Source organism: Nycticebus coucang, chromosome 8 (assembly GCF_027406575.1).
Source record: "Nycticebus coucang isolate mNycCou1 chromosome 8, mNycCou1.pri, whole genome shotgun sequence".
Classification (NCBI taxonomy): Eukaryota; Metazoa; Chordata; class Mammalia; order Primates; family Lorisidae; genus Nycticebus; species Nycticebus coucang.
Genome location: NC_069787.1, coordinates 108,812,750 through 108,826,473, shown reverse-complemented (window position 1 = coordinate 108,826,473; position 13,724 = coordinate 108,812,750). Strand labels below are relative to the sequence as shown.

The window sequence follows — 13,724 nt, the reverse complement described above, 5'->3', positions numbered from 1 at the left end:
ATGAAAATAGAGATAAGTTCAGTGTAGCAGAATCTACTTACATTCCGTAGCTTCCTTAATTTGAACAAAGAGAAAAGGGAGGCTTGAAGCAATCTTTCTTTCCAGTCTTTCCTGATCTGATCATAAGAATTATCTGTTGGGCGGCGCCTGTGGCTCAGTGAGTAGGGCACTGGCCCCATATACCAAGGGTGGCAGGTTCAAACCTGCCCCTGGCAAACTGCAACAAAAAAATAGCTGGGTGTTGTGGTGGGCGCCTGTAGTCTCAGCTACTCGGGAGGCTGAGGCAAGAGAATCGCCTAAGTCCAGGAGTTGGAGGTTGCTGTGAGCTGTGATGGCACAGCACTCTACTGAGGGCCATAAAGTGAGACTCTGTCTCTACAAAAAAAAAAAAAAAAGAATTATTGGTTGCACTTGTTAAAAATGCAGACTCCCGGGCGGCGCCTGTGGCTCAGTGAGTAGGGTGCCGGACCCATATGCCGAGGGTGGTGGGTCAAACCCAGCCCCGGCCAAACTGCAACAAAAAAATAGCCGGGCGTTGTGGTGGGCGCCTGTAGTCCCAGCTACTCAGGAGGCTGAGGCAGGAGAATCGCCTAAGCCCAGGAGTTGGAGGTTGCTGTGAGCTGTGTGATACCACAGCACTCTACCGAGGGCAATAAAGTGAAACTCTGTCTCTGCAAAAAAAAAAAAAAATGCAGACTCGCCAGCTAGTTCTGATTCTTTAGGTGTCCAGTAGAGTCCAGGAATGTGTGTTTTGTAAGAGACCCTGCACCCCCCCATCAGGCATGTTTGGGAAGGATTAGAAGAGCCAGGTTGTTTGAGGACATAGTGTAAACTTAGTTATCAATGAGAAGATACATTGTTCAAAACCAGGAAGTTTTAACTAAGCAGGTAGAAGAGAAATGAGACAATTAAGAATTAAAAGAATTTGTTGACTGAACAAGCTAATAGAAAAAGGACAAAATGATATGTTTTAACTAAAAATAAAGAAGCCAGGCTCGGCGCCTGCATCTCAACACTAGGGTGCCAGCCACATACACCGGGGCTGGTGGGTTCAAACCTGGCCTGGGCCTGCCCAACAACAAAAAAATAGCCGGGTATTTTGGCGGATGCCTGTAGTCCCAGCTACTTGGGAGACTGAGGCAAGAGAGTCACTTAAGCCCAAACATTTGAAGTTGCTGTGAGCTGTGATGTCATAGCACTCTACCAAGGGCAACATAGTGAGACTCTGTCTCAAAAAAAAGGAAGCCAGTGAAAAGCAGCAGGATCAATATATAGATGAGATGACTGTTTTTGAGTGAACATTTAAAAAAATATCAGCAAGAGCATCGCCTGAGCCCAAGAATTTGAGGTTGGTGTGAGCTATGATGATGCTGTAGCACTCTGGCCCAGGCAACAGAGTGAGACTCTGTCTAAAACAAACCAAAAAAGAAAATAAAAATAATATCAAAAAGGGAAATAATATCACTTTGCAAATGACCTAGTGATTGCTAAGATATTTAAAATTGGAGAATTCAGGGCATTTATGGTTCTAGATAACAGAAAGAGGGAGCTAGCTAATAATTTAAAAAGGCGTCTTCTAAGTGAAAATACTTATCAAAGCCAAGAAAACAGATTTGATCTTCTAGGGAAAGTGTGTAGGAACGTCTGACATACATGATTTATTAATCCATTTAGGGAGTATGACCTTAGAGCTGTAGAGAAGCTGCTCCTTATGGCCATTTCAAGGATCTTTTCTTTAGAAAGATTCTGGTTAGGTGGTCCTTTTGGAGGAACCCCCGCAGTCTTGTATTCTGACAGCCGAAGGACATTCAGGCTTTGGCTTCTATCTGTGATAGATAGGAACGTGCATTTCAGATCTATCCAGGTCTGTACACTGTGGGACACTTGATTTTCATTTTGGAACCAATACAGAGGAGGAGGTTTCAGAGGTCCCTTAAACCATCATACTTTGGCGATACTGTGAACTTTTAAATCTTCTGTTTCTCACCCACCTCAATTACAGTGATGATGTATGGTCAATCAGGTTAAAAATTTAGTAATGGTGATTGCTGCTGGATTTAATCTGGGGAACTTTAGTAAAGTAAACATGGTTGAGTTCAAATGGATCAAAATAGGACATAGTGGTATAAAGTGCAGATAGATAATGCACATAATAGCTATAGTAGTTAGCAAATAGAATGAAAGTTATCTAGGACGGCTTACTGAAGTAAAAAAAAAGAAAAAGATAGTTGAGTATGTACAAACATAAAAATGAAGGAAGTCAGAGTAACTACGAAGTTTATTTATCTTTTTATATTATTTATGTAGATAATGCTGTTGACCTACACTGTCTGATAAATTTTTCAAATAAAGGTGGGAGATATCCATGGAACCCATGTCCTTTCTCCCTGGTCTACTTTGTTGTCATTTATTTCTTTCTAGGTGGTTGGCTAAAATTAGTAATATGGTCTTTAAGATTATGTAATCTTTTCTTTTTGCAAAGCGACTTGACCTTTCCAGAATTGTCCCCGACTACACTTCTTTTTTTTTTGAGACAAAGTCTTGGTCTGTCTCCCAGGTTAGAGTGCAGTGACATCATCATAGCTCACTGCAACCTCCAACTCCTGGGCTTAAGAGATCCTCCAGTGTCAGCCTCCTGAGTAGCTAGGACTACAGGCATGTGCCACCATGCCTGGCTAACTTTTCTATTTTTTTGTAGAGGTGGGGTTTCCCTCTCAATTGGTCTGATCTTGAACTTTGCCTTAGATGATCGGCTTATCTCAGATAACAGGTGCTAGGATTATAGCCAGGGCACCTAACCTGGTTATTTTTTTTAAGATGGAAAAAAATACTGCATATTTTTGTGCTGATGAGAAAGGTTCACAAAGAGGGAAAGATTGCAATAATACAGGAGACTTTTAAAAGGGATGGTAGCTGGAAGGATTTTATTTTGTTTAATTAATTAACTTATTTTTTTGAGACAGCGTCTTACTCTGTTGCCTTGGATAGAGTGCCACTGTGTCATAGCTCATAGCAACCTCAAACTCCTAGGTTCGAGCAGTCTTGCCTCAGCCTCCGGAGTAGCTGGGACTACAGGTGCCCGACACAGTGCCCAGCTATTTTTAGAAACAGGGTCTCACTCTTGCTCAGGTTGGTCTCGAACTCCTGAGTTCAAGCTACCTAGGCCTCCCAGAGTGCTGGGATTACAGGTGTGAGCCACTGCACCTGGCCTAGCTGGAGGAATTTTAGACAAGTGTTATACATGAACTACCAGTTTTTTTTTTTTAAGTGCCAGAAGAAGAAAAGCAAGAGGATTATGTAATCTATCATTACCATCTTACTAATTACTATGAACTTGCTTACATCACTTTTTCCCATCATTTTTTTATTAAGTACAATTTACATGTAATAGAATTGTTTTTAGCATAGACTTTTGTAAGTTTGACAAACATACACGCCACAACATGGTAGGTCATTTTTTTTAACTTTTTAGGGCTGTGGGTTAGCTAGTCCTATGAAGTTGGACCCTGTACAAATGGGATATACCATTGCTTCTAATTTGAGAGATTTATAAACCAATAAAAAAGGCATATTCTTTTCAATGGTAAGTTACTAATTTGTAAGAGTAAGTAAGAGTAACTTAGTAACTAACTAAGAGTAACTAAGAGTATGTCACTCTTTTAGGAGGGTGTGATATAGGTTTGGGTGAAGAAGGTTTTTCCTAGGATGGCGTCTGTTGCTCAGTGGGTAGGGCATTGGCCACATACACGGAGGCTGGCGGGTTCAAACCCAACCTGGGTCAGCTAAAATCAACAATGACAACTGCAGCCATAAAAAGGAAGGGCACTGTGGCGGGTGCCTGTAGTCCCAGCTACTTAGGAGGCTGCGGCAAGAGAATCACTTGAGCCCAAGAGTGTGAGGTTGCTGTGAGCCGTGATATCATCGCACTCTACTGACAGTGACATAGTGAGACTGTCTCAAAAAAATAAAAATAAAAATAAAGAAGATTTTTTTTCCCTAAATTTAATTGAGGCAAAAAAAAAATATTTTTCCCAGAAAATCAGTGCTGTGAAAAAAAAAAAATCATACTGGCATCTTACAGACAAACCATAGTTATTTGACTGAATTTTTAAATTTTAATTGGGATATACTGAAGGTGACTGTGACTGGAACCCCTGAAAGAACTTAATGAAATCTTTGATGTCTAGACAATTCTAGTGGAAAACAGAAAGATTCCAATTACTCAAGAAATTGAAATAAAATTTGAGACAGAATTTTGTATCTGTGACAAGATTTGGCATAAGTTTTTAGCTCTGTTTCTTAGCTATTCTCTTTGGTGACTGATCTAGCCAATTAGGAAATTGCCAGAACCAGAATTTAAGCGATTTAAAAAATTTTTGTTTTTTAATACACTGAGTGCCAGGAATTAGCTCTGGACAATGTGGTTAAGGGCAAGTTACTTAGAATAAATTATTTAGTCTTGGTTTGGTCTACATCTCTTAAACTGGCTGAAATTTTGGGTGACTAGATATTTGTAACTTATTTATATATATCCTTTGAAGTTAAAAAATATATATATTTCTGCTGCTGAACTTAGTTGATTTGATGAAAGTAAGTTTTGTTTAAACGTATGGCTTTTATTTCTGGGTATTATAATTACTGGAATCCCAGTGGAGCCCCTTCAACTGCTTTTGAAGATTTCTTTTTTTTTCATTATATAGATCTTTATCTCATTTTAGCAGCTATGGCTGATTCATTCTTTCAGAAAAGCAATAGTTTTTAAGTTATAAAACAAGTACATGCATAATTCTTTCTTTTTTTTTTTTTTAGAGACAAAGCCTCACTTTATCACCGTCAATAGAGTGCTGTGGTGTCACAGCTCCCAGCAACCTCCAATTCCTGGGCTTAGGTGATTCTCTTGCCTCAGCCTCCCCAGTAGCTGGGACTATAGGTACCTGCCACAATGCCCGGCTATTTTTTGTTGCAGTTTGGCCGGGGCTGGGTTCAGTATATGGCACTGGCACCCTACCCACTGAGCCACAGGTGGTCCCCAATACATGCATATTCATAAAATGTTTTTTTCAAATAATAAAGTATAAAACAAAACAAAGAGTTCCTCCATACTCCATACCAGAGCTAACCACTATTAAATTTGTTGTTTATCTTGGCATATTTTTATAAATATGTAAATTTATGTATAGTTTTTCAGGTAAATGTAATCATATTCTTTTATAATGGGAACATTTTCTCATGGCAATTCATGCTTATATTTTTAAGGATTATATAATATTTCATCATATGCATGTACCAAAATGTCCTTAAAAAGGTAAATTATTTCTTGGCATTTGTTTTTATCCACAATGGTGCAGTCCTAGGACATGTGTAATTGTTCTTATCTGCTAAGTTTATTAGAATATATTTCCACTAGAGGAATATCTGTTGTTGATTGTGATTTTGGTGCAGTAGGTGAAGGAGCTTTTCACTTAGGCAACAAAGGGAAATTGAAATAATATTTATTGAAGTGGAAAGAAGCTTTAAAATATGTAAAGTTATTTTTAAAGCATTTATTTGAATTTTGTGCTCTTAACACATAGTTCCTTTATTTCTCTCTAATTATAATTCAACACGTTGTCAGAGCCTCCAGAAAGATTCCACAGTACTCCCCCCACCAACAGAGTATGAGGTCTGACAAGTTCACAGACTTATCCTAGAAAAGGTGGTACATATTTCATCACTGAGTATCTCACAGTCACCTTCAAAGTGCTCTCCTTGGGAGGCTATGTACCCACACCAGCACCTAGTCCACCCTTCAAAGCAGTTTTGGAACTCTTTTTCTGGAGTGACCATCAGAACTGTTGTACTGTGTATCAAAACACAACAATAATGAACACTACTCAGCAAGATACTGCCACATGTTGACAGTCTGAACACAAACTGAGATACTGAGATACCAAGGTTATGAAATCTTACTGAATTGTTTGTATGGTGCTGCAGCCATAAGCACACAGTGGCAAGTTTGTGAACTTATTGCCAACTTTATTGTCAGGCCTGTACAACACCGACAGCTCTGATGGCCTTGCAGAAAGAGTTTCAGAATTGCTTTGAAGGGTGGACTGAGCACTGGCGTCAGTGCATAGCTTCCCAAGGAGAGTACTTTTGAGGTGACTATAGTGATATTCAGCAATGACGTATGTAGCACTTTTTCCAGGATGAATTTGCGAACTTAATTGTCTGACCTTATATGTGGGAGCAATGTCATTTGTTCACTGAATTTCCATAGTGCTTGGCTCCGTAGCATTTGACGCATAGTAGGTGCTAAGTAAATATTTTTTAAATGTGCCCACTCGGGGTATTGTCACACATCTTAATTTTTATCAATCTGGTGCATTAAAGGTTTTCTTTTTTAAAAAAAGTTAATTTTTCCCCAGTACAGTATTTATTATGAAAATTGTCAAACACAAAAAAGTTGAAAGAATTGTACAGCGAACAAGTAACATTTTACTATATTTGCTTTACCATTTATCTGTCCAACTATCCACTCTATCCACACAGCAGTCAATTTAATTTCTTTGATACATTCCAAAGTAAGTTGTGAAAAAAAAGTTACTTTTTTAATGGGAATTTTCTTTTTTTAGACAGTTTCACTCTGTTCCCCAGGCTAGAGTGCCATGGCATTAGCCCAGCTGAACGTTTGAACCTCATACTCCTGGGTTCAAGCAATACTCCTGCCTTAGTCTCTTAAGTAGCTGGGACTACAGGCACTTCACAATGTTTGACTAATTTTTTTATTTTTAGTAGTGACAGGTTTCACTTTTGCTCAGGTTGGTCTCCAACTCCTGAGCTCAACTAGAGTCTAGGATTAAGGTAAGAAATTGAAACCTAGGGTTTTTTAATTCAAATGGACAATATTTTGTCTCAGTGTCATTTCTTTCCTGTTCTGTTACCCTGGGTAGAGTGCAGTGGTGTCATAAAAGCTCACTGCAACCTTAAACTCTTGGGCTTCAAGGATCCTCTTGCCTCAGCCTCTTGAGAAGCTAGAACTACAAGGGTGTGCAAAAGCCTGGCCAATTTTTCTATTTTAGTAGAGACGGGGTCTCACCTCTTGCCCTGGTTGGTCTCCAACTTCTGAGTTCAAGTGATCCTCCAGCCCTGGTCTCCCAGGGTGCTAGGATTATAGGTGTGAACCACCGCTCACAGCCCCAACATAATGTCTTTTTTTTGAGACAAAGTCTTACTTTGTTGCCCTGAGTAGAGTGCTGTGGCTCACAGCAATCTCAAACTCTTGGTCTTAAAGTAATCCTCTTGCCTCAGTTTTTCTTTCTCTTTTTTTTTTTTTGAGACAGAGCCTCAAGCCATCACCCTGGGTAGAGTGCGTGACATCACAGCTCACAGCAACCTCCAACTCTTGGGCTCAAGCCATTTTCCTGCCTCCGCCTCCCAAGTAGCTGGGACTACAGGTGCCTGTCATAATGCCTGGCTAATTTTTGTTGCAGCCATCATTGTTTGGCGGACCCAGGCTGGATTCGAACCCTCCAGCTCAGGTGTATGTGGCTGGTGCCTTAGCTGCTTGAACCACAGGTGGCGAGCCAGTTTTTCTATTTTTTAATAGAGACGGGGTTATTGTTCTTGTTCAGGTTGGTCTCAAATTCCAGAGCTCAAACAATCCACCTGCCTCGGCCTCCCGGAGAGCTAGGATTACAGGGATGAACCACCACCCCAGCCCCAACATCATTTCTTAAGTACCCTCCCCTTTCCACATTTTCATAAATAAATGAAGTGATATCGGGACTTTAATATTTGTCAGTTTCTTTATGTGCTTCTTGGCCAAGAAATACAAAGAAAAGCATTAAAGCCAAAACATCATATCAATTCATACCAACAGAATTGAGAGGAAACTTAATAAATCTGACAAATTGATTCTAAAGTATGTCTACAGGAGTATTGGCAGAGAATAGCCAAGAAAATCAGGAAAAAAAGGCATAATTGGGAAGAGAAGAACTTTAACCTACCAGATTTCAAAATTACTATTACAAAGTTACAGTAATTAAAATATTTTGATCGAAGTTCTATAGTCTGAATTTTCCTTTAGTGTTGGGTTTAATATTAGGGTCAATCTGTTTCCTAACCCTAAAATTATCTTTTTTTAGTGTTTCTTGCATCACTGTTTTTTGGGCAATTTTTAAACTTGTGTTTCTAGCATAGCATAGCAGAGATGATCTCATTGTGAACATTCAGCAGCATTAAGGTCATTTTTTAAAACCAGCATCTGACAGTCAGACTTTTTCAGGGCTGTGTTCTTCCTACAGAGATCTATGGTGTGTTTCTCTTTAGCCTGGAGTTGAGTTTGTAGCATGTTGTATCAGTTACATAGCTACTATTGAGAGAATTACTTTCCACTTAAGTGGATTCTTAAACAGAGGATAGTACTTCAGACTTTAGCAGTTGATAAGATATACATTTTATATTAAAAAAAATGAGTTGCAAAAATAACAAATACAAAGTAAAACAAAAAAAATCAATTACATAGTTACAAGGTAGAGAAACTATATTTCATAATACCAGTTATTCAGTCATGTCTGAACAAAGGACCTGGTGTTTAAATTGATTTCAAATTCCGTGTCAGCTGTGAGATCCTTGTTGCAAAAATTAACAAAGGTTGCAATTTAGGCTACATTACAGATAGTTTGGCATCTAGGTTAGGAAAGGTAATAACTGCCATCTATGCTGATCAAATAGTTTTTATAGTTTTTGCATCTATTTTGTGCTAAGGACAAACTAGGTGCTGGGATACAAGTAATTAACAGCAGATTGTATGGGAAGCCAGATGAGGGCTAGCCAGGCCCTAGACCACAGAGGCTGAGGACAATTTACAAGGAAAAACAGACACAGCACAGAGGCATCGGTGGAGGGACTGTGGACTTCACTAGCTATGGGACCTTGCACAATTTATTTAACCTCAGTCAGTTTCAGTTTCTTCATGTGTAAAATGGAGTCAGTACTAATCTTCACACTGTTGTCCTAAGCTTAATGAGATTTTTATGTATGTCTATGGGAAATCTCTGGAACAGACGGTGGTACATAATAATCATGCAGAAAATGGTATGGACTACATCCATTTTGAAGTGCTAATAGGTGGTTGTTGGCTCAGCAGAGGAGGGCCTTCCCAGCAGGAGGACAGGTGATTGACATATGGGGCTTAATCTGGTTGGAGAGCAGAGTGTATGTGGAGAGAGCTGCTGAAGATGAAGCTGGGAAGGGAACCAGGGGTGAGCTTTTGTGCCATATTGAGGAACCTGGGAGGTATTAGGAAGTATTACGGAGTCTTTGAAGAGCAGTGTCCAGAACAGATTTGCCAGATGAAAGATCAATTTGTTATAGACGTGTGAAGCCGATAGGTAAGCTGTTGGAAATAGGATATCTGGTGAGAGCAGTGGTACTCATTCCGGGCTGCATATTGGAAATGTCTGAAAACATTTTTAAGTTTCATGTCCAAGTTTACCACAAATCAGTTATATCAACAGCTCTCAGGGTGGAACCTAGGCATGGGTATTATTGATTGCTTGCCAGGTGATTCCTTTGCACAGTCAGTATTGTGAACCACTGAGTTAGAGGGTAATGGTATTCAAACCAAATATGATAAAATTCCAAATTAAATAAGTGCCAGTGGAATAAAGGATCTAGGGTAAGAAGATAGATACCATGTGGGATATGGTGGTTGGTTGAATGAGTGAAGATTATTTCTAGACTGGGTTACTGGGTAGATGATAACACACCAAGGGGAGCTATTGAGCAAGACCGAGAATGTGAAGGCACAGCAGATGTGGGTACTAGGGATTGCTGAGTGGATGCGAGAAAGATAAAGAATGTGATTTTAAGATGTGGAATTCAAGGAGGAATGATCTACAATTCCAAACGGACAAGAGAGAAACCAAAGGGAAGAAGCCAGTAAAGTAGATGGAAATTCGGGACACAATAAATAATTGATGTGTGAGGTTCCTGAGGAGGCAGAGAGCACAGAACAGAGATGAAAGGAGTAATTTATGTCAGCAGGAAGGACATTTCCATTCAGAGAGACATAAGTAAAAATATGTGTGAAGGTGCAGATAAACTCAGGCTAAGGAGGATGAGATACAATTTTGCTTGATGGCCTGATTCCTTACTGCAGGAGACGGGGGTTCTGCTGAGAATTAAGAGGTAAGAGAAAGGAATTAAGGAATGTTGTCAAGCTTTGGAAGAGCAAGGACCTGGGCCAGCTGAGGAGGGAGTCTGAGGAGATGTTTTAGTCCTGGCCTTAAATGTTGGTTGTCCCCAGGGTTTCGGTACTGGTACTTACTTTGTTATATTCTGTTACACTGTTACCTTCTAAAAGAAACACTGATGAATTAAAGTTTGTACAGAAGAGTTATGTAGTTGATGTTATAGTGCAGAAAATAATTGGTTGGCTTTTCAGCTGCTCGGGAGGCTGAGGCAAGGGAATCCCTTAAGCCCAGGAGTTGGAGGTTGCTGTGAGCTGTATGACGCCACGGCACTCTACCGAGGGCCATAAAGTGAGACTGTCTCTACAAAAAAAAAAAAAAAAATTGGTTGGCTTTTTCTTTTGAGGGGAGTTTCTTTGGTAGCACCATCCTATGTTAATTTGAAATTTAAGGTTTTGAAATCACTTGAAAACACTGTACAGATTTCTAATTTTTTCCTTCTTTTGAATTTTGCTTTCAATTGGCTTTCAATTGTCTTAGTTTAAAGTTTTTTTTTTTAATTTTCTTTTTTTCCCCTTTTATTTTTTATTGAGACAGAGTCTCAGTTTGTGGCCCTTGGTAGAGTGCTATAGCATCATAGCTTACAGCAACCTCCAATTCTTGGGCTTAAGTGATTCTCTTGCCTCAGCCTCCCAAGTAGCTGAGACTACAGGCTCCTGCCACAATGCTTGGCTTTTTTTTTTTTTTTTTTTTTTTTTTTTTTGGTGGAAACGGGTCTCACTCTGGCTCAGGCTGGTCTCGATCCTCTGAGCTCAGGGCAATCCACCTGCCTCAGCCTCCCAGAAAGCTGGGATTACATGCATGAGCCACCATACCTGGCCTGCTGTACAGATTTCTATCATCAGTAATTATGGCTTCATGTTTTTTCTCTAGTATTGTAAAACTCTAAAAAGCTACCAATTTGACATTTTGAAAATATATTAACTTTTAGTATGAGCATTTTATACTATAAAGAAACTTGAATATTTATTTTACTTCTCATGTTATACTTCACATATTATTGATATGTGATGTATATTAAAGACCTACTTCTCAACTCTGATATAAGCTGTGATTTGCATTTAATATATTCTCTAAATATTTTTCCTCTAAAAGACCAATTAAAAGTTCAGCAATTTTCTTTTGTTTTTTTGTGTGTGGTTTTTGGCCGGGGCTGGGTTTGAACCCGCCACCTCCGGCATATGGGACCGGCGCCCTACTCCTTAAGCCACAGGCGCCGCCCAAAAGTTCAGCAATTTTCAAATAGACTGGAACTATTTATAGATCTCCTATAACATACAAATAAGATTACTTATTCAGCAGAACTGATTGTATTCCCCTCCCCCCCCAAAGCAGTCATTAGTATGGGTTGTCAGTAGGTCTTCTTAGTTACAATATGCTTCTTGAGATAATTATAAATCACTTCGGCACAGTAAGTTGGGACTGGGGATGGTAGAAGGTAGCCTTGACATTGGCGTGCACTAACTTAATGTTTTGATATCATTTCAGGTAACATTTCATTTGTTGCATTTCCAGTTCCCAGCACCAACTCACCAACGAAGATTTTACCAAAAACCTTAGGACCAATAAATGTGAATGTTGGACCCCAAATGGTAAGAAAATCATCAAATCTTAGAATTGAAAGTGCTTGAGCAAGACTAATTTAAAGAATACTTGTAGGTTCATGCCTATAGCTCAACAGCTAAGGTGCTAGACACATAACACTGGGGCTGGGGGTTTTGAACCTGGCTTGGACAGTAATAACAACTACAACCAAAAAATAGCTAGGCATTGTGGTGGGTGCCTGTAGTCCCAGCTACTTGGGAGGCTGAGGCAAGAGACTCTTTTTTTTTTTTGAGACAGAGCCTCAAGCTGTCACCTTGGGTAGAGTGCTGTGGCATCACAGCTCACAGCAACCTCCAACTCCTGGGCTCAAGTGAGTCTCCTGTCTCTGCCTCCAGAGTAGCTGGGACTATAGGCACCCGCCACAACGCCCAGCTATTTTTTGGTTGCAGCCATCATTGTTGTTTGGCGGGCCCGGGCTGGATTAGAACCGCCAGCTCAGGTGTATGTGGCTGGCGCCTTAGCCGCTTGAGCCACAGGCACCGAGCCAGGCAAGAGAATCTCTTAAGCCCAAGAGTTTGAGGTTGCTGTTTCTGTGACACTACGGCACTCTACTGAGGGTAACATAGTGAGACTCCGTCTCAACAAAAACAAACCAAAAGAGGCTTGGCGCCTGTGGCTCAAGCAGCTAAGGCGCCAGCCACATACACCTGAGCTGGTGGGTTTGAATCCAGCCTGGGCCCACCAAACAACAATGATGGCTGCAACCAAAAAATAGCTGGGTGCTGTGGTGGGCATCTGTAGTCCCAGCTACTTGGGAGGTGGAGGTAGGAGAATCGCGTAAGCCCAGGAGTTGGAGGTTGCTGTTAGCTGTGATGCCATGGTACTCTACCCAGGGTGACAGCTTGAGGCTTTGTCTTGGGAGGGGAAAAATAAATAAATAAATAAATGAATAAAATGAAAGAAAGAATGCTTGTAAAAAGATGTTTGATCAAATATTCCAGTTAATTTCAGTTGTCTCAGTTTTTAAAAAAGTTTAGCTTTCATCTGAACGCAACTAAGTCTTTTTTTTTTTTTTTTGAGACAGAGTCTCACTTTGTTGCTTTTAATAGAGTGCTGTGTCATCACAGCTCACAGCAAACCTCAAACTCTTGGGCTCAAGCAATTCTCTTGCCTTAGCCTCCTGAGTAGAGTAGCTGGGACTACAGGCCCTCGCTATGACACCCAGCTGTTTTTAGAGATGAGGTCTCACTCTGGCTCAGACTGGTCTCAAACCTGTGAGCTCAGGCAATCCACCTGCCTCGGCCTCCTAGAGGGCTAGGATTGCAGGCACGAGCCACTACACCCAGCCTAAATGCAACTAAGTCTTAAGAAAAACAAAGACCTGTTCTTGGGCGGCGCCTGTGGCTCAGTCGGTAGGGCACCGGCCCTATATACCGAGGGTGGCGGGTTCAAACCCGGCCCCGGCTGAAGTGCAAACCAAAAAATAGCTGGGCGTTGTGGCGGGCGCCTGTAGTCCCAGCTACTTGGGAGGCTTAGGCAGGAGAATCACTTAAGCCCAGGAGTTGGAGGTTGCTGTGAGCTGTGTGATGCCATGGCCCTCTACCGAGGGTGATAAAGTGAGACTCTGTCTCTACAAAAAAAACCACGAAAAAAAAAAAAGACCTGTTCTTTAATGTTCAATTTTCTGGGTATGTAATGTGAATGTTTTTGCATGGGAGGCTTGTATTTAGTTGTTTAAACTGATTGGAAATCTATTATGTTTTTTTCTTATAAAATAACATTTATTGCCCTCCACTATGTATAAATTGGAATCATAGAAAGTGAAAGTATGACCCAACAGTTAATCAATATTTAGAGCTTATTAATTGAAAACCCTTTTCATTAAAGGACATTTGGGGAGAAAACAATATACCAATTTATTTTAATCTTTGACAGTAGAAATAA

At 40.3% G+C, this 13,724-nt stretch overlaps 1 protein-coding gene across 12 annotated transcripts in view; it reads left to right on the top strand.

The window, feature by feature from the left end:
* The window catches only part of TFDP2 (transcription factor Dp-2), a 189,761-nt gene that overhangs the window by 123,459 nt on the left and 52,578 nt on the right, over positions 1–13,724 (top strand). For 10 of the 12 annotated variants that reach the window (XM_053600757.1, XM_053600756.1, XM_053600764.1 and 7 more), the window contains one exon: positions 11,724–11,827. In XM_053600757.1, the coding sequence (XP_053456732.1) occupies positions 11,724–11,827 (104 nt within the window). Of the gene's footprint in view, positions 1–7,410; positions 7,437–11,723; positions 11,828–13,724 lie in introns of those variants that run through there. The other 2 variants (XM_053600767.1, XM_053600759.1) reach the window with 2 other exon arrangements.